General features: G+C 39.9%; 1 protein-coding gene and 1 long non-coding RNA gene across 2 annotated transcripts; one reads left to right on the top strand and one right to left on the bottom strand.

The window, feature by feature from the left end:
• The first annotated feature begins 289 nt into the window (after positions 1–289).
• LOC110982844 (uncharacterized) lies at positions 290–3,255 on the top strand. The gene is made up of 3 exons (XR_002598632.2): positions 290–429; positions 1,209–1,299; positions 2,589–3,255. It is a non-coding gene; the product is annotated as an uncharacterized LOC110982844 (long non-coding RNA).
• A 1,068-nt stretch (positions 3,256–4,323) lies between these two features.
• Positions 4,324–9,658, bottom strand: LOC110982845 (uncharacterized). The gene is made up of 4 exons (XM_087144429.1): positions 9,542–9,658; positions 8,672–8,722; positions 6,185–6,317; positions 4,324–5,393 (listed from the first exon to the last, which is right to left on the bottom strand). The coding sequence occupies exons 1-4, from the start codon at positions 9,641–9,643 to the stop codon at positions 5,326–5,328; spliced, it is 354 nt and encodes a 117-aa protein (XP_087000555.1). The 5' UTR covers positions 9,644–9,658; the 3' UTR covers positions 4,324–5,325.
• Between the last annotated feature and the right edge of the window lie 3,384 nt (positions 9,659–13,042).

Below are 13,042 nucleotides of genomic sequence, written 5' to 3'. Positions count from 1 at the left end.
CTGAAAAGATCAGCAGACCTGGCGGAATTTCGAGGACGTTGAATTCTAAGGCCCTATCCATGTATTCCGCTCGAATCGTTTGCTTCCCTGCTGATTGGTTGTCTCTTCAGGCTTTTAAGAGCATTCGTGCTCTTTTAATGGTGTGGATGCAAAACCGTGAATTCTTAGCCCTATTATGAAAAACAAAGGTATAGGATTAACTTACTTACAATCGGGGATTCATTGCTGTTGGTGTTTGTGACTGGAAGCAGAGCCCCAGGCGTCGGTAATTCAGCTCAGAATGCGGCGACGTGTATAAAAGGTCCCGGGGCAGTTGCCGACTGAGATTCATTTTAGCTTCAAACAGGAGTAAACAAGTCTGTCGCCTCAGCGAGTCAGAGTTGAGCAATTTTCCGGTGCTTTGTAAATCAAGAGGTGGATCTAGAAAGGGTGAGTTTAGAAATCTCTCATTTTCAGAAGATGATTTATAAAGGAAATCACTCCAAATCTAGATTTGGAAAAAAACCTCTTAATAGAAACTCGAGTTGAATGTCAGTCTTTGAAAAATTCAAACCAAAGTGGTTGGGAGTGTGTGTGTGTCGTTGAGAACGGAGGCCTAGAGTGAATTGCCCTCGAACACTGATTTTCCACTTGATCTCGAACATAAACGAAGTGGAACTTCAGCTATTAGTGAGCATTCAGTGGGTTTCTCGAGAATCTTGTAAGTCAAGCAGGATTAAGATTTTGTGATGTCCAGCAGGAGAATTTCAGACTTTTGCGTTGGTACTCCAAAAGAGGCGAAGGTGGGCTAGACGTGGGAGGGGAATTGCAGGGTACACGCCCTCTAAAAACTCGTTGTCCCCAGTCCCCCCCCCCCCTCGGAATTTGGAAAAACAAAGAAACTAGTATGGTTTTATTAAGAAAATATTTGGACCTCAGTGCACCCCCTACTAGAACAGCCACTTCTCCCACTAACCTCCTTCCCCCCACGGTGAGAATCCTTGGTATGCTGCTGCTTCCAGCATCCCTGGTGCTACTAATTATACGTTAGCATCCAAGACACAAATTTATGGCCAAGACTTCGTATTTTACCACTACGTTTTCCCGTGGAGACCACATTCTGTTTGTTAATGGTGTGCCTCTCTTTGTATTTTTTTTTATTAACCACCTTATATTCCGAGTCAATTATGTTGTGTGCGAGCATGGTTCTTAATATATTTTGGTTTCAGATGGCGCTTCGTCTGTTTGTGACTTTGCTTCTTGGTGTCGCGTGTATGGATTTTGTTAGCAGTTCAAGTTTGTGCCCGACTGAATGGCCGAGTAAGTTGCATCCTAAACCTTTAAGGGTATAAGTCCATATGTCATGAAATGGGTGCTATCTCTGAAAATGACATTTTTACTGTATGAAACAATGAGGCAACCTTCATTAATTTTGTTTGTAATATCACGTAAACACGAAATATTTCTTGTTGAGATTACATTTCTACTGAAGAATGCTGAATCTGCTTTTAGCATACCCCTAGAAGTGGGTCCTTCAAAATACCTTTAAAACGGGAACTCAAAGATTGACAAGAAAGGTACGAGAATGGATTAAAAAAACTCCAATTTGAGAGCTGTATTTTAAAAACAGTTATTTACATTTCAACATGCTGATGACGTATTATTCTTATGATTTGCTGTTCTGGCTCTTAGAGGAAACTTCATCAACATGGTCCTGCGTGCAGACACGAAGTGCACTGGAGTTTTTAAGGGTTCACGATGTACATGTACCTAAATGTTTGCTGTGTGTAACTGTCTTGTCTCAAAATGCAATACTACTGTCTGAACTTTGTCTTTACGAGTACGTGGTGGAAATGCGCGTTTTCAAATACTGTGGAAGTCTTATGCTTTTCAGGACAATTGAGGGCGCTGCTACATGCTTTGATGACGGTTGCACTAGCATGCGCCCATAGAAAACAGTGCAATCAGACCGAAATGGTGCCGCCTGGTGACTCTCGGAAAGGGGTTGGCCTCCGTTTTTTTTTCACTTGAAATGCAAAATTATGGCCATAAGATCACTTTTTGTTTTAATTTAAGGGGGTTTAGCCACGTGTCTGAATTACTTGGCTGTGGCTTGAAATAACGCACGAGTCTATGGAAGTGGTTATAGCCATTTCCCATAAGTCGTGTATGTGCAATATCAAGCCGCATTGATCGAAGTGATTGAGATGCGGATTGTATGACATTGTAAATATAATTGGTTACTTGTTCGAAGCGTGAACCTAGTATTTAATAACTGAATTGTAGACAAACCTTTGTTCGTTTGCCAACTTTTTGAACTGAAACGAGTAAAAAAAATCTGACGGCAAACTGTTTAATTCCAGGAAAAACGTAGATGTTTCTACTGTGCGTGGCATCAGAATTACGAGATTTAAATCACTTAAGCATTAATAGCAAAATGAGCAGGCTCACCAAAATTGAAACTGAGGTGAAATGGGAAATCTAAGGAACATCTAATAAATTCCATGTCACAAGCCCTTTCTTGCTTATTTTTATTCAGCATCGGTCTGCAAGGTTTACCTTATTTTCATTCAATTTCTTTGATTATTTTGTTACCCTTGTTTTTCCAGAGAGTAAGGTGTTCTTAACTCCGGGATACTACCCGACAGATCTTGTAGCGGCCCGTGAACGCTGTGAGGGATGTGAAGGGTTCAAACTCTGCTCTCTCGACCAACTGAAGGAAGCCTATAACATATACATCGAGATTGACCAATGGGGCCTGGTTGACGTAGCTGGAAAGGTCGCGCGTGTCGTCGAATGCACTTCGGCCGATTTAAGACTTGGGTGCTATCGCAAGTACCGCTCGGCTGGACAGCAAAAAGGCTGGATACCAACTAAAACCAACACGGATCTTGCAAGAGCATATTGCTGTTCTTAAACCCTTTAAGAAATAACCAGAAAGTTCATTCATAAATACGATTATGAATAAATCCTGACATCACGCAATCGGCAGTGAAAATTCTCTTCTTTTTTCCCAAGAGAAGTTAAAATTGAGGTCTTTAACTCATATCTGTGCTCTGCAATACTCAACGCATGATATTGGACTAATTGGATTTCCCTATAAATGGCATATCAAATTTTGTTTTTAACTAACGTTACGACAATGCTTCAGTGGCGATGCCTAAGGTCAATGTTGTATCTAATTACAAGCACAAGCATCTCAAATCAGTGCAACCAGTGTAAGTTTAAGATGTAAAGGTTGAAAAATAAACATTCACCGAAAGTGCTCACAAATTATTTGTGATTTTGTTTCAATCGTACTTTTGATTTAGGTTTTAACTGGAGGGGCATTTGCATGACCAACGAGGTGCATGTGTGCCCAGGTGAATGCAGATTTATATATTATGGATAATGGTCCATGATTTTGATTGAGCCACCCTGGTATAGAGTAACGTCAAATTTGAACTAGGAAGTGTAGTGTAAACGCAGTACGGACGCTTGTTGGCTTAGGCACTGGTTCTTCAGCTAATATTTGTGCTAATCACTTTGGTACTCAATTCTAACAGTGAATGAACAAAACTCATGAAACAGATTTTGACAGTATTCCCTGGACAGCCATTGGAAGTCGTGCGGTTCTCTGTATCACGAATGACCCCGTCTTGTAGAAGACAGAATTGGCTTATTAGAATGTAAGGGAGATTTTGAGAGGTTTGGTGGCGGCAGACAAACCGGTCCTTTTTACCAGTTCTGAGCACGAGCGCGGTGTTCTGAGCAGGCGTGCATCAACCTCGACTCCGTGGGCTGGGTGCGCGTTCCTCCTAGTTTAATTAATTAACCGCGGCAAACCAGTAAAGCGACTTATCGTCCGGATTCTGTTACTCGCGGGACTCATTTTGTCATTTTTCGGGCTTTAATAGAAGACGTGTGAACGCTGCATGCTTGACTAGTTTATTTTGAATAAGTAGACTACCATCACAACACTATGCACTCATTATTATCACAACACATCCAGCACGATTGTGACATCACACGAAAAGGGTCTATACTATGAACAAAAGTGATATACTGAGACGGCCTTGGTACAGGAAGCCCTCTTGAGATATTTATTGGGCTACTGTACTTTCCTTGGCGAAGTGTTCGCAACGTCATTCGGTCATGCTTTTTATCTATTCTTTCCAAGGATCAAGAGAGGTCCTTTAGGTCCCAGTATAGGCAATGTCATATTGTTATCGTGCAGACCAGTGCTTTTGTTCTGCATGGTATGTACAAAGGGGCGGCTTCCCTGTGAAACAGAACTGCCCTGCAATATGGCCACTACGCAAAGCCTCTACATATATAATGAAAATTAAAACTCGACGTGTCAAATTGTATTTTAACTACTATAGAGGGTGTTTTATTTCGAAGTCAACACTTCATTGAAAGCAAATAGACTTTGAAAGACAACATTTGCTTAATTAACGGGACTATGAAATAGAAATACATGCATTTATTATAACTCTTGAAATTGCCGGCACCTTTGGGTTTCAATTAACTTATTTAAAATTTCTGTTTTGCAATTCGCACGTATATTTTTCAGCTTTTTTGTTTTATGCTAATGAACTTTGAATATTCATGAGCAAATCTATAATGTCATCCAAGGCACTGAATCTCAATGCTGCATTGATTTGTACACAGCAAACTTCTAGATTTCTTCAGCTGTTGTAGATTTAATTTCCTTTGGCAATTTATTGTTGAGTACAAGTATATGGCAATAAGCCAGCAAACAACCTTTTCACAGAAATGTTTTTGAGAGCATATTTGAACAAAACAATTTGAACATCAAAACATGCATGAACCAGGTTTTCCTGGATTTGCATCAAAGCAAAAGCGCCCTCACTTGTCCATACATGCTTTGTCAATTTTTAAGCTTAAGACTTGCACTTTTCAGTTCATGCAACTCAAAAGAGATGTCAAACAGTCCTTATACGTTGAAGAAAGAGTGCAGAGATACGCAAAAAGTGCCTCTGAGAAAAATTCATTTCGTGGATCCTTTAAACCTGGCATGAGGCAAGGTCAAATATTGGGCAGATAAATCAGGTTACCTCTTGAATCTGGAGAATCATTCTTTCAATTAACACGGCAGATATGCTTAGTTTAATTGATCGAAAATAAACCCCTGCTTGCTCCTTCACGGCCATTACTGACGGATGATTAGACTACTGGTGTCAATTGGCAAATTATGTACCAATCTTTTTATCTGTAGAACAACACTAAATTGGAATTAAAATTCAAACTACAATTTTCCATCGTGGGCTGCCGGACTAACCGTTATTTTGAACCCCCGTTTTGGTGAAAATACTTGATTAATACACAGAAACATGCATCCCGCTACCAGAAGCAAAGCAATGAAAGTTGAGCGTTCATCATCGACATCTGATTCATCACTGCCTGAGGCTCTGTGCAAAAGAAAAGCCCACACAAAGTAGAATTCAACTGTTAGGGTCCATTCTGACGACAGGAAATAAACTATAGAATGAAAGACCTGAAAGAATGCATCGTTTTACATGTAAAGTGAGATTTTGGCCCATCAATGTACTCATGTCTACAACGATTGTACACGATCGGGTCTACCTGTTCCCCTGTGCATGATCTTAAATCTTATTTTTTGGTAGGCACAAATCAAAGACGCAATTCTTAGTACATTGAATGAATCGACTACATTAAATTGAAAGCAAGATTCAGTTTGATTTGGTGAATTGGAGAGGAAAAGAAGCTGTTAACGATGAAATGTCACGTAAAATTATATTTTCTGATTGGATTAACGTTTTGACCCAGATTTTCAAGAAAAACATTAAAAGCGAGGTGTAGGTTTGGAACTCACGCTAATCACAGAAATTATCTTGAGCTATCTTATTCAACTGTTTACAAAATTTAAAACAGATTCAGGGTACAAGACCGAAAATAGCCTTCTCCTGGACAGGGTCTTGTTACGTTTGTAATAGTGGTTTAGGTATCAAATCGACGTTTTGCGCATGCACACTTAAAATGAAGTACCCGGCCCCTTGAAGAGGACACCAAAGAACTCTATAAATGCATAACAACTGCTTCCTTGAAGCCAAGACTCTCTATCTCTTTAAATTCCAACCATGAAGGAGTGTGTTCAATATCAAACATGACATCCATGGTCCGACTGAAATGTTAAGGTCTCCCTCTCTCTCCGAATTGCAAGTGTTAGGTCGACACTCACCGTGCTCACGAATAGGCGAGCGACGCCCTGTATTTGCGACAGGTGTGTATCTATTGCCACTCACAACGACCATACATTGAACAAACCAAAGGTTGTGGGCACTGATTCCCGCCCAACTCAAACGGGTTACATGCTGTAAAGGAAGAAATAAAATCCGAAATAAAAAAGAAATCGAAAACTGAAAGAAAATGGCAATAGTTATCCTTAATACAGAATGGTCACTTTGATTGTCTATGTACGTCATGTATTGTTGTATAACCTCATGTATATTGTTTCCCGAAAATAACGTTGCCTCTAATTCGCTAGTCCGTTCATATTAAGCAGCGCGAGCTCAAAATGAAGGGCGTCATGGGTCATTCGAGAACATTTTTTATTCCTTTTTATTTATTTATTTCGGTTTAATAGATCTCCAATACAGAAATTCGAAATAGTGATTGGATTACAAATTATATACACTGAACAGCAAACGAAACTTGCCACTTCTTTCAAAGGCCACACATAAAAACTCACTCCTGATTTTAAACGATTTTTATACACAGGTATGCTGCAATATCCCTTACTAATCACACGCCCAAAAGCAAGTGATCTTTATAACAAAGACGAAATTGACAAGCACAGCAACTTTGTTACTGAATAAGTTTGACTCCCCCCCGCGAAGCGGATGTAGTCAAACCATAGAGGAAGGCCACATTTTTTTCGCTGGTAATCTGTGTATACTGAGGTAAAGGAAATTGAATATTCATACCTCATGACATCAACTTTAACGCTTGCGCAGTTGCTGGCATTACGCTATGTGCCCTAAATCTCTATGTGCAGTCATTGCCCTTAATGAGCTCTTTCTTCTGGAGTAAGTTTGGAAATACACAGGTTGTTTACAAGATTTTGTGTTTTGTTTGAAATATTTTTATTGCGACATTTGTACAAAAGCGTATTTTATGAGATTTCACGATCACTATCTGTGATGAAATAGTGCCTTTTGTTCCAAATGAACTAAGTTTTCCCGTAGAAGTGAACATTTTGTAGGCCAGTCTTAGCCAAATTCGTACCAAGCCTTTGGACTCTGATGTATTGGACGGAGGAGAATAAAATTACAAACTTTGCATGGATAACGGAACAGTGTACCAAAATTTAAAAAGTTTATTTACGCCTACAAAAGTATGTATAATATCAGGGATTTTTCTCTCTCTATTTCCTGGTCACAGGGATGATTTGTATTTAATTGTAAGCAAAAAACTACAAGTATTGCTGGGACATTACTGACCCTGCTTGTCCGGCTAAGATGCAGCAGTAATCGAGCATTTTTGGAATGTTTTATATTATTCGTCAGACTCGGCGGCGACCATCATTGGACGCTTTGAAGTGCCTGAGTTGCAACTCCTTCTGTGTCCTTCCTCTCTGGTCAAACTGACCTACACCAAGAGACTAGTCATTTCCACAACTTCCCCTCAAACCATGCTGTATTTGTATACCACCGTCTGTCTTTCTTTTGCTGCTTGGAGGTGCACTTCAACTCGGGGCGGATTACATCAACTGTAGCGTGCGCTCCTAGGCAAGCTTTTTGTCGCAGTTTCACACAAAGTCATCCCAACAGTCATCTCAACGCTGGTCAACTCCATTAGATCTCAGACTGTTGACTGGACGTCGCCGTAAGGCATCATCCAGTGTGACCGTGCACTTCTGCACGCTCTTAGGGGATGGTGCAATACAACATAGTGAGTCTACGGATTTTTCTGCCGTTTTGAGAACTGGCATTTGAAGCTATTGTTGCATATCTGTGACGGTTGATGCTTTTTGTTAGTCGCCGATCACAAATCATAAAGGCAAGTTTGTACGTACAACAGGCAAATGTACAAGCGAAACGAATTTGCAACAAACTTTCGCTCGAGTTGAAATGTGTTCAACTTTTGCAAATTCGCAGCACCAACATTTTAATCTGACTTCACAAATTCGCGCCTGTGTTCGCTTTCGCATTAAGTATGTGCCGGCCTAGTACAGTACATGTATTCACTATACGCGACCGATTCTTGTGTCTGTGAGTGAACCAACCGTCACAAGATCGCGATCCGGATTCGTGCGAATCAAAATGGTCCCATCAGCGCGGCAGTCCCACGATGCAGTGGTATCGAATGACCCTGCTGTTTTGAAATAAGCGAACTAGCTCATGGTAAATATTGAGGGCGTTTCAGCTACGACGTGTTATGGCTGTTATCGCTGAACATGATCATGGGAAAAGCAAAATATGCAGTTGAACTACGAATTCTACTATAAATCGACAAAAGGCACATTTTCTCAGCCGCATGAAAAGGATTGAAATTTAAAAAGTGATTTTTTTTCACATAAGAAAAGGAAGACAAATAATAAACAAAGGATTTCTTTAAGCAAACCCTTCCATTAAATTAAGTGAAACAAAAGTATACTCAGAACGTGAGTATATATATCAAAAATCTAAGATATATAAGGAAATAATATTTTTACAACGATTCTTACATATACGGGTATGAAGATCTTCTGCTTTCTCGTCCAACGCGTTTGGAGACTCTGAAAAGAAGGTAAAGATAGATAATATGAAAATGCAGATATGGCCCCAAAAAGTCTCCGGTTTCTGGTCGCCGCGAGCGTCGCTGTAGACCTGCGCGTCGGCAAAATGAAGAACTGTTTTATTTTGCATAAAATGATTTCCAAAAGCTGCCAAACTTACTTGGTCGGCAGGAATTCTGCTACCGCGTAATTTTAACGTGTTTTTGATGGGTGGGATTGGGTAATATGTACAATGTACAGTGAAGGAATCCCCTATGGGCCTCCATACCGTACATTTACAATCGGGTACCCATTACGTCATTCGTGTATCTATACTTCTCATAGTAACAACGCAATACGCTAAGGAAAACAAGAGGGAAAAAACCGCGTCACCGCACCGCTTTTAGACCACACCCATGACCAGAAACCAGAGTCTTTTTGGCCTATACAGATATTGGCGTTCAAATCATATTCCACAGAGACGGTACACTGTCATTTTCAAAGTGAATGGAGAAAAAATCAAAGGATAAAGCTGTATACCTGCGGGTGCAGCGTTAGTGAGGACAATTCCCAAGCAAACGAGAAGAACCAAGGTGATTGACTTCATTTCGACTGGTATATGTCAAAGAAAATGGAAATTGGAAAGCTTTTTAATTTTTAAAGATCACGCTCACTCAAGGTCTTCAAGTTATTACAATAGAAAAGCAAAGCTCAATATGTTTAACATAAAGACCCGTCGTTTGAACTGGTGCTCTTAGTCTCGTGCGCATGAAACTCCCGTTCAAGTTATTATGCACTGGTGGTCGCTCAAAGGATTTTCTTTGAAAATATGGAACTTACGTGCTGTTCTTGAGACCAAGTCAATTTCGTAGTGCTGAAGTATCTCGTGCAGGCTGCAAGCGTGTTGATTATCGTAATGACAAGCAGACGCACCTCTCGCATCTTTTATAAAGTTTAACTCAGCTGGTAACAGCAGGTAACAGCAGTCGGTATGCTCATGTCACGATATTTGACAGATGGGTGAAATTATGCACGAAACTACCAGCTACATATCTCATTACATTCCCTTCCCTGTGCGGATATTAATGATTATAAAATGACATAAAAACGCTACCCATTTTAGCCAGACTTCTCAACGTGATGTATTATCCTGGGTGAGGTCAACTGACTTATTTTGTCCTTCGTTAGTAGCAATGGAGATCCGGGTGCAGCGAGGAGTGGTCCCCCAATTAAAGGAGCCTAATACATGCATGAAAAACTACGAGATCAAGATGTCTCCAAAGTTAATAAGAAGTCCCAAAATGTAGCACTACGTCCCCGCTAAAACAGGCCAAACAAGGTGATTATTTTGCCTCCCCCAATGCTGCTTGATCCACTCATGGCTAGTACTCCAAGACTCCACTCCCCGAAGACGAGCCGGGTTTCATAGACTGCTTCGTCTTCGGTACAAGACGCCTTTCGCGATCTTGTGATCTGGCGTTGATTCACTAACACCAGCATCCGCAATAAGTGAATTAATAATCCGCCCCGAGCTGAAGTGCACCCCCAATCGACGAAAGAAAGACGTGGTTACAAGCGGGTTCTTGCAGGTGCTCTGCGTGTACGCAAAGACCATACATAACGCAAATTGTAAAGTCAGATCAAAATGTTCGCGCTGTGACTAGAATTTTCAAAAGTTGAACACATTTCAACTCGAGCGAAATTTTGCTGCAAATTCGTTTAGCTTTTACATTTGCTTGTTGTGTGTACAAACTTGCCTTTATGATTTGTGATGCAACAAAAGCTTCTATGGCCAGTTCTCAAAACGGCAGAAAAATCCGTAGACTCACTATTTTAAATACGGTTTTTTGCCCTTACCCAACGTATAAACGTATATATTTATATACATCGAACAAGCTCTGAGTAAAGAGTGCTAATCAATATGCTCGTTCGGTAAGGGGAAAAAACTCATATTAAAAAAAGATTAACATCTCCCCTTGCACAAAGTACATCTTGAAAATCATTATGTTTTATTACACCATCAAGAAGTTGCAGTTGAAATTTCCCATATCACCCAAGTAAAAGATGCCAAAGAAATTACAGCTGCACTCCCTAGGAAAATCCTTCTCATAATAACTAACTTCACGCTTGCAAAGCATCGGCGTGTAAGGTCACATTGGACGATGGTGACTAACAGCGATATCCAGTCAGCAATCTGAGATGCACCTTAACTTGAATGGAGTTGATCAGCGTTGGGATGGCTACTGATGAAGATCAAGAACCGTTCGAAATGAAAGGCAATTATTCATGAAATACATTGTGAAGATAGTGGCGTGCTAGCTATCAGTTAATGTTGGCTGTTTTTCATCATTTTCTGCCTTCACATTAGTGCCCCAAATAATCGGTTTTTTTTTGTGTAAAAACCTTAATGTCGAAAACCAGGATGACATTTGCAAGGAATCACCCTTCAACGCGGGGTCAGGTCCATGTGAGAAGACCCCAGCCATTTGCCACTGTTTTAATGTAGAATTCAATTCAAAACTTCATCACTAGGCTTTTAAAAAACAAACAAACTGGTGATCATCCCCACCCAACCCTCCAAAATGCCTCCAACCCATTTCTTTCTAACTCCAAGCTTACCGGTACTTTTCGGTCTTTTATATTTCTTTTACAGGTTTTCACTTTTCACTGGTTTTTATTCCTAATATAAATACAAGGTCCCTTTTGTAACAATTGAGGTAATAGACCAATCCCAAGGACCTCTTTATAACAGAGTTGGATTGTACTAGTGTCCTCCATAAACTTGCTGTCATTTAAACACAAAAAATCGTCCCGATACCTTCGCTTTATGAGCCAAAAGGATGATCACCAATCTTTATTTTACTTGGCATTATGAAGATACTCCAAACCTAACCTAAACAAGAACACAAAATTGGAATAACCAATAACAGAAACTAGACACTCGGTTTACACTGTGAGTTTACTGTTTTCTACAGCAGGATGTATCGTTTTTTAACTTTGCGTGTCATGTGGAACTAAGATTTATTACTGCAAATATGAAGACATATTGTAACTTCATCGAGCATTGTTATCATAATCGTACTTATCACTTAAATATTTATATTTCCCCATTTGATATATAAATTGACATATGTAAATGAACAAAAAAAAATAATTTGAGCAAGGAACTTGATAAATGTGGCCATCTGTAAGACCTCACGATCATCTGTTAAACTAAGCTACAGCTGCCCCCTAATTTGGAGAGTAATATTAGGCGGTCATTTACATTTAGGGGTATTGATTAGCAATTTATTGAGAACTGAAAGGAGGTAGCCTGATACCAGCCATACTATTCAACTCCTAAAATTGAATAAAGATACATACATTATATTATTTAAAACAGAGAAGTAGATCCCGACAACATTTCGACTTGCAACCTCCAAAATACATTAAAGGGTGAATGATTATAAAATGATATAAAAACGCTACCCATTTCAGCCAGACTTCTCAACGTGATGTGTCATCCTGGGTGAGGTCAACTGACTTATTTTGTCCTTCGTTAGTAGCAATGGAGTTCGGGAGATGTATTTGTGCGTCTCCCCAACTATTTTGCGTCTCCCCAACGCGAAAATACATCTTGAAAATAGTTCGCGGTACCCGCTGCTTCATTTGACTCGGACCGGCCAGCCGACCCCGGCAAGCTCGGTGGTCGATTGGTTAAGACATCTGCACTAGTAAGCAGGAGGTCGTGGGTTCGAGTCCCACCCGAGTAAGCTTGTGAGGTTTTTTCGCGAGCTCTCGGACAAGCACTGAGCATACAGTGCATATTAATATACGTTGGGTAAGGGCAAAACCGTTATATATAATTAACATCTCCCCAACGCAAAAATACATCTTGAAAATAGGGGGAAGCTATAACTTAGTTTAACAGACGATTGTTAGTGTGGCCTTACAACTGGCCACATTTATCAAGTTATTATTTTCGTTGACTTACATATGCCAATTGACCTACATAGGGGAAGATAAATAGTGATAAGATAAAGAGGTACGATTATATTGTGATAACAATGCTTGCTGAAGTTACAATATGTCTTCATATTTGCAGTAATAAATCTTAGTTCCACATGACACGCAAAGTTAAAAAAACGATACATCCTGCTGTAGAAAACAGTAAACTCACAGTGTAAACCGTGTGTCTAGTTTCTGTTATTGGTTATTCCAATTTTGTGTTCTTGTTTAGTTTAGGTTTGGAGTATCTTCATAATGCCACGTAAAATAAAGATTGGTGATCATCCTTTTGGCTCATAAAGCGAAGGTATATCGGGACGATTTTTTCCGGTAAGAAATGTCCAGGTGTGTGGT

The sequence above is a fragment of the Acanthaster planci genome, linkage group LG12 (genome assembly GCF_054643075.1).
Source record: "Acanthaster planci isolate LZ-2023a linkage group LG12, COTS_SCS, whole genome shotgun sequence".
NCBI classification, from domain to species: Eukaryota; Metazoa; Echinodermata; class Asteroidea; order Valvatida; family Acanthasteridae; genus Acanthaster; species Acanthaster planci.
The sequence above is the reverse complement of the archived record's forward strand: the minus strand, read 5'-3'. Positions and strand labels throughout refer to the sequence as shown.

Bases quoted from the DNA above. Each gene is read 5' to 3' on its own strand.
- LOC110982845 (XM_087144429.1), bottom strand. From the start codon at position 9,643: ATGCGAGAGGTGCGTCTGCTTGTCATTACGATAATCAACACGCTTGCA. The intron at 8,723-9,541 runs GTAAGTTCCATA...CCTTCTTTTCAG, and splicing joins CTTGGTCTCAAGAACAGCAC to AGTCTCCAAACGCGTTGGAC. The intron at 6,318-8,671 runs GTAAGAATCGTT...CTTCCTTTACAG, and splicing joins AGATCTTCATACCCGTATAT to CATGTAACCCGTTTGAGTTG.